This window comes from Rhinopithecus roxellana, chromosome 16 (genome assembly GCF_007565055.1).
Source record: "Rhinopithecus roxellana isolate Shanxi Qingling chromosome 16, ASM756505v1, whole genome shotgun sequence".
In the NCBI taxonomy this organism is placed as follows: Eukaryota; Metazoa; Chordata; class Mammalia; order Primates; family Cercopithecidae; genus Rhinopithecus; species Rhinopithecus roxellana.
In genome coordinates, this window is record NC_044564.1 from 7375883 (window position 1) to 7398872 (window position 22990).

The 22990-nt window shown below is 45.3% G+C and overlaps 1 protein-coding gene and 1 pseudogene across 5 annotated transcripts in view; both read right to left on the minus strand.

Annotated features, from left to right (window-relative positions):
* Positions 1 to 1887: 1887 nt before the first annotated feature.
* Positions 1888 to 22990, minus strand: part of STRBP (spermatid perinuclear RNA binding protein) — a 165235-nt gene continuing 144132 nt past the window's right edge. Inside the window, exons 17-19 of one of the 4 annotated variants that reach the window (XR_004053964.1) lie at positions 20451 to 20495; positions 14419 to 14552; positions 1888 to 13790 (exon numbers count right to left, since the gene is read on the minus strand). Coding sequence is in view for 2 of the 4 variants with exons in the window: in XM_030919489.1 (XP_030775349.1) it covers positions 17836 to 17912; positions 20451 to 20495 (122 nt within the window). In the remaining 2 variants the exon portion in view is untranslated. Of the gene's footprint in view, positions 13791 to 13873; positions 17913 to 20450; positions 20496 to 22990 lie in introns of those variants that run through there. The other 3 variants (XR_004053963.1, XM_030919488.1, XM_030919489.1) reach the window with 3 other exon arrangements.
* On the minus strand, positions 1892 to 3371 carry LOC115893933 (annotated as a pseudogene). Its single transcript, XR_004053965.1, has one exon. The product of XR_004053965.1 is annotated as an uncharacterized LOC115893933 (transcript).

Consider the following 22990-nt stretch of genomic DNA (forward strand, 5'->3'; position numbering starts at 1 on the left):
AGCTGATTTCCAGGGCCTTGATAATTCTCAGTGGGGAGGCAGTGGCTCAGACCGAATGCCAAGAGCTATCAGCCCCAAAGTGTCTGCACCTCTTCTGAATTCCAAGTCCCAGGGGCAGGGGTTGAGTAGTGAAAGGGTGAAGAAAAGAGCCACGGGCTACCGGAATAAGCCCAGAACACAGCTCCCATGTCTGAGCTGACCCAACAGTTGTGACGAGCAGAGCCTGTGCGGAGGGGGCGCAGCGGGGGCATGAGCCCCTTGTGGACTTGGAGACTCACTTCACTGCTTAGAGATGTGCCTGATTCTGACATTGGGATTTAAATCCTCTTCTAAGATTCATTTGGGGGGTGATGAAAGAACAGGAGAGCTATAGCAGGCAGACATGAGGACTGGAGCCGCCCAAAATGGGCACTGATGCACTCCCAGAACAACAGACGTGAGTGCTGAGTTCTCTGCCCTCCCCATTTGATAGGTGAAGAGAGATGGGCTCAGAGAGACGGCTGGGATGCTGACTCGTACTTCTGTCAGTAACCACAGGGTGGCTGCTTAAAGATGATGACCCTGTGGGCTGCAGGTAGGTATAAACGGTCAGTACTATACTGCAAGCCACACACACAGAAACTCAAAAGGGTTCAAGGCCAGGCCATCCCCTTGAACGCACATTTCACTTAACCTTCCCGAGTTCTGATCTGTGCAGTGGGTCCGGTACCTGGCTCATCAGGGCTGCTGGGCTCTCCTGTGACGCCCTTGGCTCTTTTCCTGTATTCTTCTCCCTCCAGTAGTCAGAACACCCCCGAGTTCAGTGATGTTATTCCCAAATTTGAAAGTGAAAGTGAAAGGTCTGCCTGTGACCACACCATCGGGAAGTTGAGTCTTTCCTACCACACACCATCACCTTCACCTTCTCTTTCAGGGCCCAAGAGCAAGAAAGACAATGCTCCCTCCCTTCCTCTCTCCCAGTTCCACCTCAACAACCTGTCTTCTGTGCTGCTGAGCCCTGTGGCAACTGTGAACAAGAAAGCCTGGCTGTCCCTCAATCTCAGAAAGGCAAACCTGAGAATGAGGATGGTAATAGCAGAGGGCTGGCCCAGCCAGCTCTTCTTTCAGTCAATTCTTGCTTCGCTGTAGATCCAGCCTGATGATGTATAGGGAGAAGCCGGGGCCCTGAGTTACAAAGTGAGGCAAAAACACGCAGCGCCATTGCCCACACAACTCTCCACTTACCTGGAGGCAGCAGCAGCAGCCCCTGGCCCGATTCCCCACCAGGCCACTTCCCTGGGCTGCCGGATCTTCGTCCTCGTCCCTCCAAGTGGGCTGGGACTACATTGTGGTCTTGAGCTCTCAGTTACTAGGGCAGCTCAACTGCAGAAGCCCTGCAGGGGACCAGGCAGCAGGAGGAAGAGCCTCAGCTTTGGGTTCCAATTGCTGCCGCCCTCTAGAAGCTCAACACCATTGGGCAGGGTCCCTTAACCCTGAGCCTCGGTTCCCGATCTGTATTGTCTGTCTGGGTATTACTGACCCCGGGAACAGGTGTGATGATTTAAGAGGTCAGCACTCACTCAACATGACATCACTTACCACTCATTGTGCCAGGTTGCCAGGTTCATGTTGAGGAAATTTCACACCACAGAGAGGCAGGGTTTTAAGGATCATTAATAGGAGCACGAATTAGGCCCTGGCCCTACCCAAATCACTGTCCATTATCAGGAGCCATCCACCTCCTTCAAAAGTCCTCGGCCCCTCCATCCCTTTGCATGAATGGGAGAACCTGTAACGTACTGAACTAGAGCCTTAAAGGCCAGGAAAATGGAGCCTGCACTTGACCCTTTCACCTAAGCTGTATCCTTCATTTTACCAGAGTAGGTCCTGCACAGAACAGTCCATTACTGTGTGTGACAGAAGCATTTGTTTTTATTTATCCAAATGGGGAAAATGCAATATGTCAGGGCATTACAGACAAACTGCAGCAGCCAGACAGAGGGTCAGTCTATGGCAGAGTCCAACATACTCAGCGCGAAGGAGCCACAGTGTGGGTGCTGCCTGGAGGACTTGTGGCAGCAGGGTCCCTTTGGATGAAGGCCAGGCATCTCTGGGCGAGGCACTGATGACCGTCCACATGTGCAGGCTGCTGCTTCAGTCACGCTGAAGGTTTAAAGTTCAGAGTCCTACATGTAATAATTGCCTCAGAGGGGAAGGGCAATCCATGGTGGTCGTGGTTTCCAGTGTTTTTAAACATAATACACAAATTTATTGCCAAGGACTTTGCACTGCAAATTATACTATTTACACTTGCGTATTCAGAAAAACACAGTAAATAGATACATGATAGATACTTTAAATAGATTTCTAAAAACTAACTTTGTCTTCAGTAGACCCGAGTGAGCTACAGCCAGGAGTCCAATGCCATGTGTGTGATCGTGCAGTAGGGAAAGGTTTCTATCCACGACTACGCTCAGCCTCCTCCTGCGTACCCCATCCTTGGAGCTGACGAAGGGCTAAGGCTGAGCAGGCCTACCTTACTCCTTAGTGTGAGAGCTTCAGGTCTAGACTGGCTGCACCTCCCACCTCCTTCCCCGACAGTTCTGCTTGGAGTGGGTGAGAAGCAAGTCCTACAGGCTCCACTCCTGCAGGACCACTACACGGCGGGTAAACCAGGACACAAAGGCATGGGGCTGTAGGGCTAACGGTATGATGAACCTGGCCCTAGGCCAGCCCCTTCCCTGGCACCCCCTGCCAAGGCACCCTTGGGAACAGGCCCATCAGCCTCACTGTTCCTGGAAGTACAACTGCCGTAACTGATGATTACCTTAGGAAACCTTCTTTTGAAGAAGTGGCTGGGACCAACCAACCACTTAGACCAAAGGTTCAGCACAACAGGCCAGACAGATGGGTCCAGGATGAAAGGCCTGAGTCCAAGGATGCTTTGGGGAAAACAGGATGAACACTGCTAGGGGCTAAAAAGTATATGATGTCTCCCCAAGGAAAGGACACCAGCAGGGAGTTCCCACGTGGACCAGCTTTCATTTTGCCTCCATAAGCCCTGGTATGCTGGAAAGGACGTCCACCTGGAGGCTGGAGACAGCTCCTCAGAGAGCCAGAGCTACCCTTGATTCCTGGGAGACAAAGAGAGCGAGGCCCTCTGGTTGGATGCCTACAATTTGGCTCCCCAGCAGCATTTCTAAAAATGAGCTGCCCTCCCTAGGAAAGGTAGTAAGTAGTAGCGAAGCATCTCCTACAGCCATGGTAGGTTCCATCCCTGAGAAGCTGCCATATTAATTGAGCTAAAGGAAAAGCAGTGCTCAGTACCCCATCTAAGAAATGGGGGTGCAGAGTGAACGGAACCTGATTGTGCAAGGCTGGCCTGAGCATGAAAAGTGATCGGGGGTAGGTAGAGGGATGCGTCTAATGGCAGCACCTCTGGCCTACTGTTGGGACAGAAGAGGTATTTTTTGCAACCAGGGCTTGCCTGGTTACTTCCAAATCATACCTCGTGCACCGGCTGCCATCACTACCTTGGGGGTCAGGGCTGCAGCCTAAGGGAGCCAGTGAATTGATACCTGCACACAAGGAGGCTTGGTAAGTGACATGAAAGTGCCTTGGAAATGTGTGTGTCTGGATCGAGTGTCTTGCCACTGACCCACCACACCAAAATCCCTCAAGGGTGGAGAGCACAAGATACCCAGAACAGAGGAAAGAGGCTGGAAACCTAAAACACAATTTGCAAATTACAGGTGGAGAAGGAACTTCTCACCACCTCTCTCGCTAAAACTCCTGTTCTTGATCCATTTCCGTGAACAATGAAAAGAAAAAGAATCTGACTTGCAAAAGCAGCAGAAATATTTTGGTTAGAGTCAAGAAATGTTCTGACCATCATGTTTCCCTAAGCAGGAAAACAGGGCAGATGGCAAAGCGCCTGTGCCTGCAGGCAGAGGCAGGGGCAGGGCTGGCCTGAGCAAGGCTCTTGTCTGGAACTCCACTGCCTGACAGACAAGAGCCTTCCTATGAAGCTGGAGACACAGGAAGTGATTTGCTGCCACATGAAAGGCCACGCCTGGCACTGCAGCCAGGGATGGGCTGCATTCTCTTTACCCAATGTCCATCTGTGCCAGGCTCCAGTTTGTCAGTTTCCCTTCCATGAACCCAGAAACTTCTCTAGAAAATGCAGCAAGTGCTCCTCCTTAGAGCTGAGAAGTTCCACACCTACCATAAGAACCTGAGAGCCACTCCATGTCCATAAGAGAGGAGACCAGGCAGCAAAATCCTAGAGGCACTTCTGTATCAGAGGGAGCCCGACAAGTCTAAAGACAGCAGCCACCCAGGTGCAACTCTTCTGTATCCCTCACCTGATTCTCAGAGATTAGCAAAACACAACTTCACTGAGAGTAAGCAGCACCCAGTTCCTGAAGTATACATACAGTGGCTTCCTGCCTCTCCAGGGCCTGCCAGGCTGCTCAGAGCACAACACATCTCCCTCCTGCCTTTCCCCACGCCTGGCCCGACTGCGCTGGGACAGCACCACAGGCTTCACCTCCTGACTCAGTCCTGGAGGGCCAGAAACAAGGCTGGGCCCTGTGGAAGGCTGGGCCCTGTGGAAGGGGGTCACGGTGCAGCGCTGCTAGCCCATAGCTGGTCCCGCCTCGCCACTATCATGGGACAGTGCTGTGTGGAACTGGCCACCACCTCCCAGCTCAGGCAGGGGGGCAAGTGCCTTGCCTTCTCCGAGCTGCATGTGATCCTCATCTCCCCCACAGGGCTGACGGGGCTTCACTGAATCAGCATCTGTGGAGGCACTTGTCTTAGGCCATCCTTCTCCAGCCTTACCCTCCCCTTCACAGTGGACACTGTGCTCCTGTCAATGCACAGCAGCGGTAGCTACTCCCAGCCTCTGTTCATGTCAAACTGGCAGCAGCTCACGTCCCTGGCAACTCCCCAATGCGCTGAATGGGAGCTCCCTTCAACATACCTAGAAACCCCTCTGAGAGGAAAGACCATGCTCAGCAGAAAGCGCCACAAACACCCGTGGGTTTGTTCCTCACCCCAACTACACTGGGCATTCCTCAATGCGACCACCATGTCTGATTCACCTCAATCCCCTACGCCTGGCATCAGGCCCTGCCCAGAGCAGTCCACCCCCAAGGGTAGTCGGTTTAACCTCCCTTAGTAGCTGGCAGCCTCTGGAGACAAGAGGTCAGCATCTCCTCTTCCCTGAGGCCTGCTGGCCACAGGCCCAGGGCATGTACAAAGGAAGCAATCTGCTCCATAGAGCACTGCCGCCATGTGACTGGATTCTGAAGCAAGGGGCAGCCCGTCCCCGCCTCTTTACCTTCATATTCTGAGGCCCCAAGCCAACCTTAGATTGGAGACAGAATGTTTCATTTATCCTGCCCTTGTACATGATCTTTAGGACAGCAGGAAAAGAAAAGCCTGAAGAAGGAAGATTCTGTCGAGCTCTGTCATGTCAAAATAAAGGTGGGGCGCTCACTGACTACAAGCCAGTGGTCAGAACATCTGTCCAACTCTCTGGGCCTCTCTTCCCCACTCTAACACCAAAAGTACCTTGACCAAAAAGTCCAGACTAAACTGAAAGGTGTAACTTCGAACCACAGACATGGTCCTCCATAGCCAGTGACATTTCTAATAAGCATTTGTGATCACATTACCCTCCTGAGCACAACTGTCCAATGGCTCCCTACTGCCCAGAGAATCCAGTCCATGCTCCTGAGCCTGGCCCTCCTGGTCCTTTATGAGCGGACCCCATGAGCCTGTGTGACTATGCAGAAGTCCTCATTGTTCAACACAATCTCATCCGTCATCTGGTCCTGTTTCCCTTCCTGGAGAACTGCAGCCTCCTCCTCATCTGAGCCCGACTCCAGAGCTGCCCGCCTTCAGAGCTTTCCTGATTCCCCCTCAGCCCTTCTCTTTGAGACCCTACCACCCGGGACTTCTCTAAGCCCTGTTCTGTATGATGTCACTCAAAACCTAAGTTCCATATGGGCAGGAACTACACCATCCTATGCATTGAGCCAGTGCTCACACAGAGGAGATGCTCAGGAAGCCTTTGTGAAGAGGTGGATGGGTCCAGGCAGCAGATGGGAAGGAAGTTTCCAGTCAAGATTAAGCCAAAGGGTAAGTCATCTCTATAGTCTAAGGGGTTGGCAAAATACAGCCAACTTTGGCAAAATACTCCCTACTTTGCAGGGGTTGGCAAACTACGGCCCTGTGTATTTGTAAATGAAGCTTTATCAGAACACAGCCATGCTATCTATTTACGTACTGTCTCTGGCTGCTTTTGTGCTACAGTGGCAGGGCTGAGCAGCTGTAGCAGACACCACATGGTCCATAAAGCCTGAAATGCTCACGATCTGGCCCTTTACAGAAAAGATTTGTGGACACAGGTCTAAGGCGGTGCTTCCCATATTTTCACATTTCACCTCTTTAGAGGTGAGATTTGTGTAGCCTGCTGATTAACAGTGAAGGCTGCTTGCAGCTAAGAGACACCTGGCCCTGGAGCTCTGGCCACCCAACGGCTGACTGGATCCATGTCCACAGCTGCCACCTGAGCTGCAGTCCCCAGCAGAGCTGTAGGAAACAGGTGCAGAAACTCACGCTGGCCTTCAGCTCTCCCTGTCCATTTCGAAGCAAGTGGCAGCACTGGGACAGACAGAAATCTGACACCAAAAACCAATCCTCTGGTCACAAGTTCATAGTCCTTTCCGTCCTTCAAGAACTTGGGAAAGAATATCCACACCTTCCCATGGGCTACAGACTGTGTTCCACAGATGCTGAATCCAACAACCTCCAACCCTTGCTTAGGTTAAAAATGAACAAAACTGAATTAACTTTTTGCCAAGCAAAAGGCCTCAGTATGAACGACCACCCGGTACCTGTGACTCCTGGCTGGAAAGCCCAGCCCAGCAGAAACTTGGAAAGGGTGAAGATGCTGATAGATCACAAGCCCCTCCCCACCCACTGCCAGTGGAGAGGCTGGAGTGCTCCAGCACAATGGAGTGTGGCCCACCAAAGCCCCATTTCCTAGCCCAGTGGAGATGGCCCTTGCTCCATTCGACCTCCTCTGTACCCTGTCAGTATCTTCCTCCACTCCCCTGCCTTCCCCCATCCTGGTCAGAGACACCATTGTTCTCTCTATTGCCCACTGAGCAGTGGTCCAGAAGTACTCCAGCAGGTCCCCCTCCCCTGGATGGGTGCTGTTGTTCCTTGGCCCAGGGCTGGGGGCCATCATCTTCCCATCCCTACCCAGTCCGGCAGAGGAGCCTGGCCTGTGAGATGTCATTCCTGCTTCTCCATCCCTCTGCTGCTGCACTCCATCAGCCTCCCTCATGCCTCACCTGGCCGATGGCAACAGCCTCTTGCTCATTAGTCCTCCCTCCTGACTCTGGTCCTTGGCTATCCAACTGTCCCAATCGACCCTCTGGAACTTACCATCATGGACGACGGTCATCAATGAAGGACACACCACCCAGGGCCGTTCAAGAAGTGACTGCAAACTGTGTGTCCCGCCTGCCACTTCACTCTTAACCATCTCAGGTCCAACGGCAAGGCCGTTCATGCTCTCCAAGTGGGCACACTCTCTCTGTGCATGCCAGGCCTGCCTCTGACTCCCCTCCTGGGGATCCCCTGTCTGTCTCAGTGGGAAGCCTATAGATCTTGGTAAATTACTCAGTAAGCACTTCTCTTCTGAGGCCTGGCTCCTCTGCTGCCCTCGGCGGGAGACCTGGGAAGGGGTCTGCCAGCCATCAGCCCAGGGCCGACAAGGAGGAGCCCTAGCCGGGAGGGGGAGACCCGGTGAAGCCTTTCTGCCTGCACAGAAGAGGATGACTCTCATTCTGTTCAAATCCCCTGAGCCTCTTTCTTCCCCTGCCTGTACTCTCCATCTGGGTCAATGATTTCACCTTCTACTCAGTTGTCTAAGCTGCAAATTCTGACATTTTCTCCAACTGCTCCTTCTGCCCCAACACAAAGCCTGGTAAGAAGCAGTAGGTGACAGTGAATGTTTTCTCTCAATAAATCTACGTGCCCAAGAAGGGAGACACAGTCTTGGCAGCATCACCAATCACATCAGAGTTCGTCCAAACTGACATTCCACAGAATTTCCTCTTTGCCATCCACACAACCAGCTTCTTGCTGGAACATGCCGATTACAGGGAGCTCATGTCGCACCTCAGCTGCTCTCTCAAGGCCGCGTCTGTCATCGCGGGAGGTGTATTTTAGCTCAAATTGCCCCACTGGCTTCCCATAATTGTCTTTTACGCTTTGGAACTACATACAATAAATAAATATAATCCCTTAAAAATACCTGGTGGGAGTGCCCACGTTCTCTCCAGTCTCCTCTTCACCAGCCTTAACCTGGTCCTTCCATCTCATTTCAAGGTGCTTTCAGCTTTCCTGAGTTCCCTCAGTTTCCTGAGACTTCTGAGAAGTCTCATGACAGAAGAATCCAAGGGGATCCCAACACCAGATTGCTCTGGAAAATGTGTTACTGTGACCGTGATCCCATGGGTTAGAGTACATGTTTGAAGGCCGAGCCAGGAACGGAGGATGTGGCCAAAAACCAAAATGTAGATGAGTCTGAACATAACATACTTCCAACAGTACATCCCCTGTCCTCCTTCCCACCCTGAGGAGCTCTCCAAGTGGCCATTAACGAATTTGCACTTTATTATAGGGTTCAGTTACAGCATGAAATGATGATCTGTAGAAACTGACCCCAACTGTGTAGCTGGCAAAAAAAAAAAAAAAAAAAACCCAGGCTGCCGGGCCCAGAGCTGACCACTTGGTCACCTTGTCCAGTAGCACACTAACAAAGGAACCAGAAACAGAATGAGCCAGGAAGTCTGGATTTTAGGGGCCTGAGGAAGGATCAGGGAGACGTGGGTTGGTTTTTGCTTGGTTTCAAGGCGCACAGGGGATAGCCCAGAAGCCTAGAGGAAAGGTGAGCAGAACACATCACAGAGAAGCCACTGCTGCCAAGTGGGCCTGGGAGACAGAACAGACGTTGGTCCGCACTAGCGACGCAAACCACCTGCTCAGAGCATAGCCTCAGACTGGGTGAGCGCTGCCAGTCACTGCACTATAATTTGGGGCAGGTCACCTTATCTAAGCATCCGTTTCCTCATCTGTAAAAGGAGAAAATTTCTAATTCCAGTTGTGGTGAAATTCAAAACTAATTCCTCAGAAAGGGCTGCTGTTAACTCTAAAAACAGTCTAAGAAATGTTATTCTTCTGGTGGTTAAAAACTAGTTAGGAGCCACAATGTTTTCCCACAGACGAGCAGGGTGGTTTGGAGAGATCTCTGGGCTCCGCTCTGGGAACGACAATCTATGCACTGCGCTTCTCCAAGGGCTACCAGTGCAGCAAGCCATGAGGTGACAAGTAGGAAAGGGCTTCAGAGAGGACTGTGTTCTACGAATGCCAGGAGCTCATTCTCCCTGACACAGTCATGATCTAGAACACGACAACCTGGGTTTCAAAGGTTGTTCCCCTTTTCCCTGTTCCCCTCCAGGATTACAGCAGGGTGCACAGAAACATTGCCAAATGCCAAGAAAGATGATGACTTGGGGTGGATGAGGAATACCTTTCCCTGAAAAGGATCCCGCAGCCATCCCTGCACCCACCCATGCCTAAGCAGAGACCCAGCTGTCATTCATTAGCCAAGGAGCTGGTAAAGTGGTTTACAGCAGCAGAAGAATCCGACACGTTCAACAGGGTGGTTCACAGGCAGCAATTTAGAGACCCCAAAGCCATCCCAAGCAGGGCTTACCATACACGGGTCCAACTTAGAGGAAAGACAGCAAACTCCAGGCTGGCAGTCTGCCCTGAGGCCTACTCAAGGAAGACTCCTGGCAATGACCACTGACCTCTGCAGTCTGTCACCACCCATCTCTGCTGAGTACTTGTCCAGGGACACCCCCCTTGCACTTATACCCCAGACCTGGGCTGCTGCCCCTCTGTGCTCCTCTTCCTTGTACCCAATGAGTCAAAGCCTCACCAGCCTGCCTTCAGAGTCTGGCTTCAATTGTTGAAGACATCCTCATGACCTATCTCAGGCCAGGCAGAGAACATGCACTCAGAAAATATAAGCTAAGTGAAAATACATACCTCAGATTTCACTGAAATTCAGAGAAAAACAAGCTTGAGATAAAAATGCTTCCTCTGTTGATACAGATGCAATGCAGCCGTTCAGTCTGTCCTTCCAGTATGTTAGATCGTTCTTCACAACCAATTTAAATGAAAAGAGCCCTATTTTAGGCCAGTTTATCTGATCTGGAGGCACCTCAAGTCAGAGGGCCTAGCTTCCAGGAGAGCCCGTCCTGTCAACCCCAGCCTTGTAATCCACAGCGGATGGAACAGAAAAAGCTTTAGAACAGAGCTAGGTTCCATTAATGGTTCTAGCACTTAACTCGGAGCATCAGTTTCTTTTGTAAACTAGGGATACTACTACTTCCAAGAAGGCAGTTGGAGAATCCAGAAAAATGTCCAAATGCCTGGCACACAAGATACAAATGGTGGCATCTCTCCTTCCCCTTCCCTTCCTACTTCTTCAATCTACTGCTGCCCCAAATGACCTAAACTGAGGGCTACTGTTCACCTCATTACTTGGGGCATTTAGCTGACACCTGAATGCAGAGAACTTTAGTCCAGTGTGAAACTGCCTGGGCAAATGGTGGCTATATTCACCCTGCCCACCAGCAGGATGGCACAGTTCATTTGCAGAAATGGCAAAGTTCTGCCAAGAGAGACCAAGACCCTCCTCAGAAGGTCTTAATTAGACTGTTAACGACTGATCAGTCAAGGCAAAAAAAGTCGTCCTCCCTCAATGCTGGCTGACCAGGGCAAAGACTCCACCAAACAGCCTCCCCTGGGGGGAATGCACTAACTCTTGCCAAGACATTAGCTAAACAAGTATTTCTTAGATTTAAGAAAAACCTCTTGACTACGAGGTAAATCTTATTTGCCTCCTTAAAGGTAACAGTCCTTGTCTATACACAGTTTTTATAAACTTGGAGCATCTGAGGGCTCCAGTCTATGTTTCCCACTTAGCTCACCTCTTACCAACAGCCAAGGATGCATCTGACCACCTTTCTGCAGAGGACCCCGAAATCTTTGTAGACACACAAAGGAATGGAAGATAAGATGGTGTGCACCCTCTGTTTAATCCAAAAGCACCAATTTCATCATGTACCCATTTTCCTTTTATCGAAAAGAAATTTCCCAACTGTGTCCAGATAGATGGATAAGTAAATGGATAGACAAAGAGAAAGATGAACAGATAGGCAGATAGGTTTTCTCTAAGACTAATAGGCAGAAGGGAGGCCTCATATGGTGATGAGTGCAGATTTTTTCCCCCAGAAATATCAAAGCAAAATAGAAGAGACAAGCTATGGGAGTGCTTTTCAGAGAAGCATCCTAGTCGACAGCCTTTTAAGCACACCAGTTTCCTCCTTTCCTTTCTGTGCCGTAAAGGAACTTGCTTTCTACCTACTAAACACAGGTAAGCCCTGAAGGTTAGATTCTGGAGGCAGCTATAACCAAATACGTTTTTTAAAAAGTATTAATGCACTGGTTGGACACTTGGACTCAGCAGGTAGATATTCTAAGATCAGCCCTTATGAAGTTCTAAGCACCCTTAAATACCAACCCCCCCCCCCCCCCAAAGAAAACAAGTATTTACAAACCCTTGGCAGCAGACTGGCTGGTAATTTAACTACTGTAACAGAGGCATGAGCAATTTCCTTAAGCTTGGATCTACAGCAACGCCACCACACTAGCTCTCACCAGGTCCTTGGGGTGTGTTTCTTGTCTAACACCCAGATACCAGAAGCCCTCTCCCAAAGCCTGGCAGTGAAGCCTATCAGCACCAATGAACCGACACAGCTCCACCCTGAGCAGGCCATGCACCTGCCTCTCCAACACCTATTGGCACAGCCTCGCCCCCCTCACATTCATCCTCACCTCGGCCAACCATGGTAACAACACTCAACATATTATTGAGTACGTACTATGCACCAGGTACTGTTCAAAACGTATTATGTGTATTAACTCATCTAATTCCTGAGCCCCATGGGAATGTTCTGGAAGGAGAGAAATTCTTTGGCCCAGATTCCCACATGGTTTCTAGTCTCTATTTCTAGCTGTGCTGTAAAGCTTACATAACCTAATTTGCATTATGGTACTATTTTTAAAAACCTCCGAAGATTGCTGCTTCAAAGCATCAATGGAATCTGTTAGTTCCTACCTAAAATGATAATGTGGGAAAGGATATCTATTCTTACAACCAACTCAACTGGAATTATTGACTGAAAACAGTCTTTCGGGAAGAGGCTATTAAGGAAGGAGGGGACTCATCCTTATATAAGTACCAGCTCTGTGCTCTGTGAATAAGGGCTAGAGCGAAACACATCAATATTGAAACCTACCTCAGCAGTAGTTTCTTGGCTCTGCTGTTGTTATCTATTTACCACCCGTCTCCTCTCCAGGACTCCTAATAACACTGAGGAATCTGTGTTCACTGGACAGCATGGCGTCAGACTGTACAGAGTATGAGTTTGAATACACAGAACCTTTCTCATTCAGAGATTCAGAGCTAGCCCCACCCTCTCTCAGGAGGCACTGGCATAAGATGAATGGGAATTAGGGGAAGACCATTTACAGAGCAGGTTGTTTTCAGCTTTAACTGCTCTTAATGACCCTGGTGTATAGGGCTCTGGATTGCTTGAAATCTAATTCCTGGGGTGGGGGCGGGGAAGGCAGGGGGGATCTCCTTAGTTCTTTCCCCTAACTCACTACTGAAGATTTTCCTCCAGTTATTAATGACATCTAGGAAACAGGGAAATTATGGTGAATGATTGATTATAAGGGTGAAACTTTCTCATTTGTCATTAAAAAAAATGTGCTCAGTGTTTAAATTAACCACTTTGTCCTTTGCTCTGCTATAAAAACTACCTGGAAAGGACTGGAGTATTTGTTATTCATTTCATTACATTCACTTATTGGACCGAGGTCCATGAACGTAAACCAGAGTAGGTTTCGGGCTCTCAAAACTGCCAGGGAAATATTTTAAACGAGTGAATTTCCAAGTGACACCTATTTTAGTGATGTCAGAGGGCCTACATTATTAAATAGTTTACAATTAAACTAATGACTGGGCTAATGTTCTTTTTTGCCACAGTTAACAAGGTATCTGGTTCCCAAAGCAAGATATTTGTAATAGGCCCAATTCCAACAACAAGGAGACTGTCAGAATTAAAATGCTTCCACTGGTCACAGCCTCTGTTCACTTGTACCCAGAAGAGGACCTGGCACCTAATAGGCAATGGGCTGTTTCAGCACGACTGGATCGCACTCAGTACTAGTTAGCTATACCTCGTACAACCTTTTATAGATGCCAAAGCCACATTAAATGTACATACAGATTCTGCGTGGAAAAAACAAGAGTTGTTCCAGCAACTTTAAAGTGAGTAATCAAAAGAAACTGCTACTTAGAAACAAATATGAAACATGAAATTCATTTTAATCTACATATATCAAATACAGCCTTAGCACAGAACATCTAACACAATTAAATGCATTTATGGGACACACCTAAATGAAGCAAATCTTTATTAAAATATCTGCCTAACCCTCACATCGTTACATGAACTCCATGATGGTTGAATAAGATGGGAAATAAATAATCTAGCTACCTAACTTGGAAAAGACAGATGGATTGCTTTAAGTCTATTCAGTCTCCGCAGACTCGATATTCACCACCCCGAGTCTTGCTGAAGTTGGTTCTGCAAATAATTAACTTAGCTCAGTCAATTGTACACTTTTCCATAGTTACCATCATATTTTGGTTTTTTTTTTTTTTTTTTCATTTTCTATTGCTTTTTTTTTATGGCTTCTTGCTGTTGTTGTATTAGGGCATACAACACAGATCAGAGACTTTCATTTCTCGGAGAAGTTTCTCCCCTTGAGAAATTGGCACTTTGATCCTCAGCTTGTGTAACAGCTTACACACACACATCCCACCAGCACTGGTACCAACCTTGCTGCTCAGGAAATTCCACTGCTTTGGCCAAAAGAGTGCCCTGTCATTAAAATCTTCTTAGATGAACTGTTCCTATTACTGAATTCTCACATTTAAACAGGTATGTGTGTGTAATTTACATACATGTTATATCCTAAGTTTTTACACACATACACACTTAGTGTAAGTGAAATGTCTGTCTTGAATAAAAAGCAGTTACAAGGGTATTAAAACAAATGTTGAAAAATAACTATTTTACATTTAGACCATACAATTTTTAAAGGTAATGTGATGACATATGACCTAAGAGATCAAATACATCATATATGATTGTCATATATGCATGTTGTGTTAATTATTTTTCTCTTTAATCAGAAAATAAAAGAGCTTACCTTTGTATACTGAGATCACAGCTTACAGTCACTATATCTCAGCCTATTTTATACAAGTGATATGGCTACGAAGGTCCGAGGAGAACGAGAATAAAGTGAGATAAACGTGCTGAAAACTGCTTAAAAGTATTAACCTGAAATACACAGAGGGTCCAACACCAGTTTTAAAAGTACATTAACGAGGTATTCCTAGCTCTTCAATTAATAACGGTGGCTGATTCATGATTTTCAAACATTCACCCAAAATTTAAAAAAAAAAAAAAAGAAAAAAAATGGTGAATACCAGCAAAATCTCTCAGAGGTTGGTTCCCCAGGCTAACAATTTGAGAGAGACTACAAACGACTTCAGAACTATGTAAACTCAGCTCCTTACTTCCCCACCCATGCACTTCATCTAGTCAGCATGAGGTATGTTGGAAATCTACTGGACCAATTACCTTGCACAAGAGATGGGGTACTCCTGCAACCTGAGGAAACACAAGCTGCAAGCCACATCCCTGGCTAGTCATGGGGCCAGTCCCCATGCAGAGGATATGGCTTCGAGGAGGACCCCTGTTTCTGAGAAATTATAACAACACTAACAGGAATGTAACTATTTATATGCTAAAAAGTGTAAAAACTGTGAAAACATAGCACAGCTCACACGCGAATTTTAAGCTCTACACTCATCTATAAACTCCCTGACAAGAAACTATGCTAAAAAGGGGTTAAGTACAGATATTGCTAGGTTTCCAAAGGAAAAGTTTTAAAACAGACACCGTGGCTTTGAACAGAGTATTGCTCTTCTTTAAAATGATCAGTCATTGCTTTCAAAAAGAAGGTGTCAGAGTGGTGTCTGAAAGCTGGATAGCCTCAGGGTGTCACATTGCTCTTAAGACCAAGACATAGAAATTGCCATTTCAAGCCAGACAACCTGATGGTTCTAGAAGTCAGAGAAGAAATCTTGAGGGCCCAAGTGAATAATAAATGGTGCGACGCTCAGAGGCTGGCAATAGGGGCTGTCAATGAAAAAACCACCTACAGTGGAGAAAAGAGCAGAGAAGCAAAACTTTATGTTAATTTCAGGCAATTTGGTGAAGCCAAGAGCTTCATTTATATTTCTCTGCTCTTTCAGCTGTAAGTGGAATTTTCATTACAAAATGGAAGGGTGGGAAGGGCAACAGGTGGGGAGGGGGGACGCTTAATTCATTACAGAATTTAAACAGTTGAACTTGCATGGTTACCACTTCTAACAAAGGACTGACAGCTCGATTATTTTAAGTAAAGCAGAGAAATGTAAAAGTTTGCAGCAACTGGGCAGGTTTACAACATGGTTAGTAACTTCCAACAAACAACAAAATTAAAAAAAGAAAAAAAAAAAAGACTTGGTAGAAACCATTTGAAATGACTGCCATCATGTTGGAAAACAGCACAGCTCCCTTTTCACCATTACAGAGGGCGTGAGTTATGAAGCAGAGTCAGCTACTTCAAAAGAATTTTCTAACGAGAAATCTCTAGAGAGATTCCAACGTGGAATCCAAATTTGATGACCAATTTCAAATAACAATACAGCTGCAGCTGCCAATTAATAGTATTCCAAAGACAATGAGGACTACTGTAAAGATTTAATTAATAAAAACTGGACACTATCAGCCATGCTTTTTCTTCTCAGTGATGGCTCTGTTTCATCCATAGGTCAGCAAAATGCATCAATGAAACATGAAAACTCCCAGCTGAAATGGGCCCTCTTGTTTATGTCTAGCCACTAATGCACAGGATGAGAATGATAAGTTACAGCTACTTCCAGCAAGTGATGAGGTTTTATTAAAGTATCACCCACCACCAATAAAGACAAAAGACCAAGGAGAAGAAACAAACTAATCATTGTGTAATATATATCTGAGCAGTGACACTAACATTTGTTGTACATTGCCCGTTTCACCTTTATTTAGTGGCCCCAGAGAAATTTGGTACATAAATTTGCCATGTTTTGTGAAGCCCATTCTCATGGATGGGCCCTGTCAAGTTCCCAAAAGCAGAATTTAACAGGGAAAACGAAAGCTAATTCATACTAAAAACAGACATTTTTAAGACATGGTGCCTTATAAATATTGACAGGGGACCACACTGCTGTTCCTTCATGGGGGTGAGTACCTTAATGAAACCATTTACCTTCTAGTAACATCATTGGCTTTCCAAACAAGGTGAGAATGCAAGTGGAGGACTTATGTCTGCACCCTTTACAGAACAGCACAATGTTACTCACTGATCCATTTCCACCAGCATCATCAGGTGTCTTAAAAAGAAATGCTGACCCATGGCTGAAACCTGTCACTTTTCACAGCAGCACTCAACAAGAACTGGGACAATTGAAGAGCAAGTTTTTATGGGGACCCTGTTGCTGCTTTAGATTCTGATGTAATTGAAGAGGAAAGGAGACCCTTCAATGAATCCCAGCAAAATCGCTAATCTTCTATCTGCATGAAAAAAGCCAGGGAGTGAACACAATATCTTACAGAGTGAAGAAGGCCACAAGAACAAGAGAGGGTGATCGATTGATTAATTTATTATTTTTAAAAACTTGGAAATTCATAAACTAGGATAATCACATTCTCCTTCCCCATCTCTGGGTAGTGCCATCATTTTAATAAGCGATGCTCGAATAACAGAATGGAACCTTTATCATGGGGATGCCCTTGTACAACAGGAGGACAAAGGGCTTACAAAGTAAGTAGACTGGCTCAAACTAACAATCACCTTTGCTTTGTTTTAGCAGTTTGCTTACAAGTGAATGGGCTTCTAGGGCTAAGTTATTAGTTTTCAATTCCTTGTAATTTGATACCAAAACATATCAAAAATAATAAGCTAAAACAATATTCAAACCCATATTTTATTGGCTTTATTACACACTTCAATATTTACAAAGTTAAAGTTTAAATGAAAAGTCTCTATTGTATTAAAAAAAATAACTACAGCCCAAATTAAAGTGCCCTGGGGCAAATACATATCAATCAACTAAGAATCAGTGACTGCATCAGGAACCAGGCAGTACTCTGTGTTACAACAAAGCAGTTTATTTGTGATCAGTGTTTGAGACTCTATACATCCTTCACAAATTTAATTTTACATAATCTGATACGTCTCTTAAAACTTAAACTTTGAACTGCTAGACTTTTATTTCCCTAGAACAGAAGGGCTGGTATAAGTTATTTTCCAGAAATGAGGTACCGTTTTCACAGAACTGGTTTTTTTTTTTTTTTTTTTCAAGTTTTAGAGAACTAAATTTGCATTTGTTAAAATCAAAAAGTAGGAAAGATGTTCTTTACAAATAATTTTGATCAAGTATGTGTTCAAAGAAAGCAGGATAAAAAGGCTTTTTCTCTAACATTCTGTATTGTACTGTATTGTTGTTCAATAGGAATTAGCTTCTGTCATTTGCTAAAAGAATGAGTAGTGGGGAACAGGATATGTTGGAAATTTCATAACGGGTAACAGAACCATTCTCTTGGGTAAACCTACAGAGAAAAGAAACGGAGAGGACTCCAAATAAGTTGTAATACTCCAATAAAAATTTCAGGTAAAAAAAAATCTGACAGTAATTATCATTAACCTTTTCCAGATCAGTCAGCCAACATGTATACCATTTTGCAAGAGGCCCACAAATCGCTCACAGATCTATTTTGAAATTGCTCTTAATATTTTGATAAATAATATTTTCCACTCTCAAAATCAGGATGGCTACATCTAGGAAGCAATTTCATTGAGTGAGCTGCCATGAATTCTGAAAAATCAAAAGCAATGCTATTGAATGATGTTCTAAATTGACTGTAGAAATCCATATTGGTTCTCAATGTGGCATTATCACATATTCCAGGAGAAATGGGTTGTCAAGGTTCAAAGCATAGCTTTCCATGCAGACCTCAGCTCCAGCTGGAGCCATGGCCAGGCATTTATTTAACTTCTTAATGGCTATGGCCAATATTAGCATGGCAAATCTGGAAAGATTAATTGCTTTCTGAATTTGTAATTAATACGTTCTTGTGGCCTCACAAACTTCTGCATACTCAAGCATGATTTGAAATCTGCTCCTATCCCTATTCTACTGTTTAACCTACGGAGAAATCACAAAGCAGCAACAGCAGGTGTTCAAGAGCACCAGATGACCAGAGGGAAACCACCCCACATGCAACAGCTTCACAAAGGCCAAAGACATATTTACCTCACAGCCAAATAAAGCATCGTTTTAGTAGGTTTGCATCACAGTAACATTTAAAAACCAAATCTTTTATGTGAAAAATGGGGGCATCAAATTTCACCAGCTTTGGAAGTCAGTTATATGGCACATGGGAAAGAGGAGCTTCTGATGTGGGGGCTCAGAGGCCACAAGGTGAAAGTGTAATGTTAAAGGAGGAAAGGGAGGAACAAGAGAGAAAAAAAGACCGAGGAAAAACAGGAATGTAACTTAGAATCTAGATACAAAAGTATTTTCAAAGAAAAAATCAAGCTCTAGCAAACCTTTACTGAAGAATCTGAAACTTACTGTATGTCTAAAAGAAAGACACAGATTTAAATATCTGCCTCAAGCAGCAGATGCGCTGGCACTTATACAAGACATAGTACAGTGAGTCTAGTGAGCCAAAACGTATTTGGATAAACGGACCAGACCTAAATCACAGGGAGGATGAGGTGGTCAGGAGACCCAGAAGCCAGCTGAATAGTTAAAAGCAAATGGCCAAACCCAAAGGAACTAGAGAGTTTGAATTTAGAAGGAAATCTGGGTAAGCTTATTATTGCATTCATTAGTCTCCAATTCCTAGTTACCCAATATGGCTCAGTTCAAAATACAGGGAAGCCTTGACCACACCTGAGTGTGCCAGAAGATTTAAAGGACGTAGCTCCAGGCTCTGCACTTTGCCTAAAAGAAAATTTGCTCCGAATGTTTGACCCTCGTAGCTTCACATCTTTCCAGGATATAAACTATTTTAATGGTCAAACTGGTCAAACTATTCACTTTCTACTTATATCCAGTTACAAAATCAGATGAAGCTTCAGTTCAGCAGTTTTAGGAACACAATTTGCATCCAAACAAAAATGGCAAAGCAGATGCGTGAAGAGAAAAAGCACAATGCGAAAGTCTGAGGCTCATGGACAGGACTAACGCCGAGACTGGCGCAATATGGGAAGAGCCTTTCCCTTCTGTGTGCATGCACACCCAGCCTGGGGCATGCTGACACACACACTCTTGCACATACACTCTCTCATGCTCTCCTCTCTCAATGACAACACCCTGCAGATGGCTGATTCTATAACATGTAGCACCTGAGTAGAAGAAAATGTCTAAGAGCATATCACTGACTCCAAACCTATTGCCTCCATTGCCACATAAACCTCATTCAAAAGTTATCCAAAGGGCCACGGGGGTTCATTTATGCATTTGCTTTTATTTTTTTATTTTAGAGGGGAGGAGAGAAACACCTATGATACTCTAGCATGTACTACAGACTTCCTGCAGTGAGCACTTAAGACTGCTGGTAAAACCCACTATCACTTCCTCTCTAGGGCCAATGATACCCATTTACTTCAACCCCAAAGCAAAGTTATGGAAAAGAATGAAGACTACAAATTTGAAGTAAGCAGTTCCTATTCTTGACTTAAGTTACCCACAATTCACACGGTTCCAAACCAGAAACTTAAGTGTGGCTTTATAACTGGTAGGCAGCCAAGCTAGCAACTGGGTATGGCCCTTCAGTAGCCTTTGAATGGAGTATCAGTTGGCTGTAAGAAGAACTACTTAAAATATTTAATTTCAATATGGTCAGAAACAGGCAATTAGAACAAGCAGTCCTTCAATCAGGCAAAGCAGAGAGAAGAGCAACTCCAACCAAACCAAGAACCACAAGGTTGTGGCATTTTCAAACAGAATTTAAGTTGGGTCACTAGAATGAATAAATCTGAGATCCTCCAATTAATTTACAAAAACCCTAGATAGAAACTGCGCTTTGGATTGCTGTGACAGTCGCTAAGAGGAGATATCAGTAAGACGGTGTACATACCATAGGCAGGGGCAGCTGTGCTGTAACCATATGGTGTTCCATAGCCTAGTGCAAAGAAGAAGGAGGCAGATCAGTCCAAGACCCAGGGCAATCATCACTGGCCCAATTCACAAGCACCACCTGCTCAGCACCCTAGGCCCGAAGGACTTCTTAAAGATGTTCGATGAATGAGAACCACTTGCCAGAATGGTCCCAGTCTAGCCACTCTCTGTGTGCCTGCTTAAGATGTGGGAACTCCTCACCATAGCCTACAAGGCTCTCCTAGATATGCCAGACTCTCCTACATCTCTTTCTCACTGCACTCCCTGACCCCACACTCTATTTTAACTATCAGTTCCTTGTCTGTGTTCCCCACTAGAGTAGCAGAGACCTGGCCAACCTTATCCATCGTTGCATCATCTGAACCTAGCAGAATGTATGATACATATAGTAGCCACTCACTAAATATACTTTGTTGAACAAAAGAATACTTAAAAGCACTCAAACTACCAATTTCTCAAAGTTAGCAAACAGAACTTTCCAAGTCTCTTCAGAAAGTAGTGAGAGAGCAGGCTGAGGTCTCAATGGTCATTAAAACGGGCATATGAGTCAGGCATGAGCCCAAGGGCAAAGGTCTATGACTTGCTGATATTTCCATTTCTGGCCCAAGTACAAGGTCTCTCTGTAAATGCTGGTGACTTTGACATCAGCCTCTGGTACCTATGAAAAAGGCCCACATTATTAAGTAAAAGCTAGTACAAAGAAGTTTTTATACCATATTCGTAGGGATTAGAAATATTATCTATATTAACAGAAGCTGCAATCTTTACTCTTTCAGTAAAAGAGCTTAGATATAGGTAATATATAAATAAAAATCAGGTGTGGTGGTTCATGCCTGTAATCCCAGCAATTTTGGAGGCTACGGCAGGAGGACTGCTTGAGCCCAGGAGTTAGAGACCAGCCTGGGCAATATAGTGAGACCCCATCTCTACAGAAAAACAAAAAATTAGCTGGGCATGGTGGTGCATGCCATAGTCCTGGCTACTCAGGAGGCTGAGGTGAGAGGATCACTTGAGCCCAGGAGGTCGAGGCTGCAGTGAGCCATGATCACACCACTGCACTCCAGGCTGGGCAACAGAGAGAGAGATCATGTCTCAATAATAACAATAATAACAACTTATTATTCATTTATTAATGAAAAAAATTTATAAAGTAGAACAAGGGCACAAAATCACCATGGCACTTTCACACAGTACCCAAAACAAATGGCGCTTTTTCACATTACAACTCCTTTTTTTTGTAACCATTTCTGCTATTCAGAATGATTTCATTCTCTCCTTCTCTGGATGACCAACTGCAACTCACCCTTGAGACCAGGATCAATTATCACCTCCTCTACGAAGTCTCCCAGGCTTGCTGTTCTCTTTTGCCCAACCCATGTTACACTTGCATCATACCGCATTGTGTTTATTCAATTATCTGGTCCTACCCCAGGCAGTCACTGGGGCAGAGGCTAGGTCTTCTTTGAATGCCCAGTTCTAAATCTCCTATTTGAGACAGTGCATTTGAATGTATGCTGAAGAAGTAAACTGCTTTTAGGGACCAACTGAAACAGTTCTGAGGGATGAAAAATTTTTAGCTACAGTTATAAGTCATTTAACTCAGGCTGAGCGCTCACTAAATCATACTCAAGAGGACATATGTAGCTGAAATAAGCAGTAGGAAGAGGAGACAGATCAGAGGCCAAAAAAGAAATTAATGCTTAAAAAAGGGTGGCTATCAAATTTATTCCAGAAAGCAGAAGCTGTTTGGCTAAGGCTGCAGTTCTAAGGATTATACCAAAACCTCCTTAAGAAGAAATGAGACCGTAAATACTAACTAGGTCATTAATCAGGCCATTGGAGTCCTGATTCTGACTTCACCTTTTACTATCAAAGGCGTCTGTGAATGGCACCTGTTATTTAACCTCTCTGAGCTTCAGTGTTCTATGTATAGTAACTGAGTTGCCAGGGGAATTTAATTAAGTAATACATGTAAATATACTGACAGAAGTCCCTGCTGCGCAGAATATACTCTGCCAATGGCATATAACCTATTCATAATCTAAAGGGACCTAATCTGAATCTTCTCTAGGCCATAAAATAACTTCATTTTTAAAAGCTTTGGGAGACAGGCCTTTCAGGGAGGTCAATGCAATGACACAAGAGAGGAGTTACTATAGAGTAAAGCCTGGCAACCAGCAGCCATGAACAGTTCCTTTCATGATTACTGCCACTGGACCACAGCCATTTACCATTCTAGCAGACGGTAAATGGTCCGCAGCAACAAGAGACATGACCAGATTAAGCCCCAATAGAACACATCATCAAAGATGGTTCATCTCTATAACTTGCCCATTATTGTGAATGAAAGCCTTGCCCTTTCAATAATACATTGAATAAGGCTAAAATTATTAAATATCAGTAGAAATAGTGAGACACACAGAAGACTGTCTTAATTTTAGACACATAAACTATATCACACCATAAGAAATTCATAATCTTTTCCTTTTTCCCCCCAGT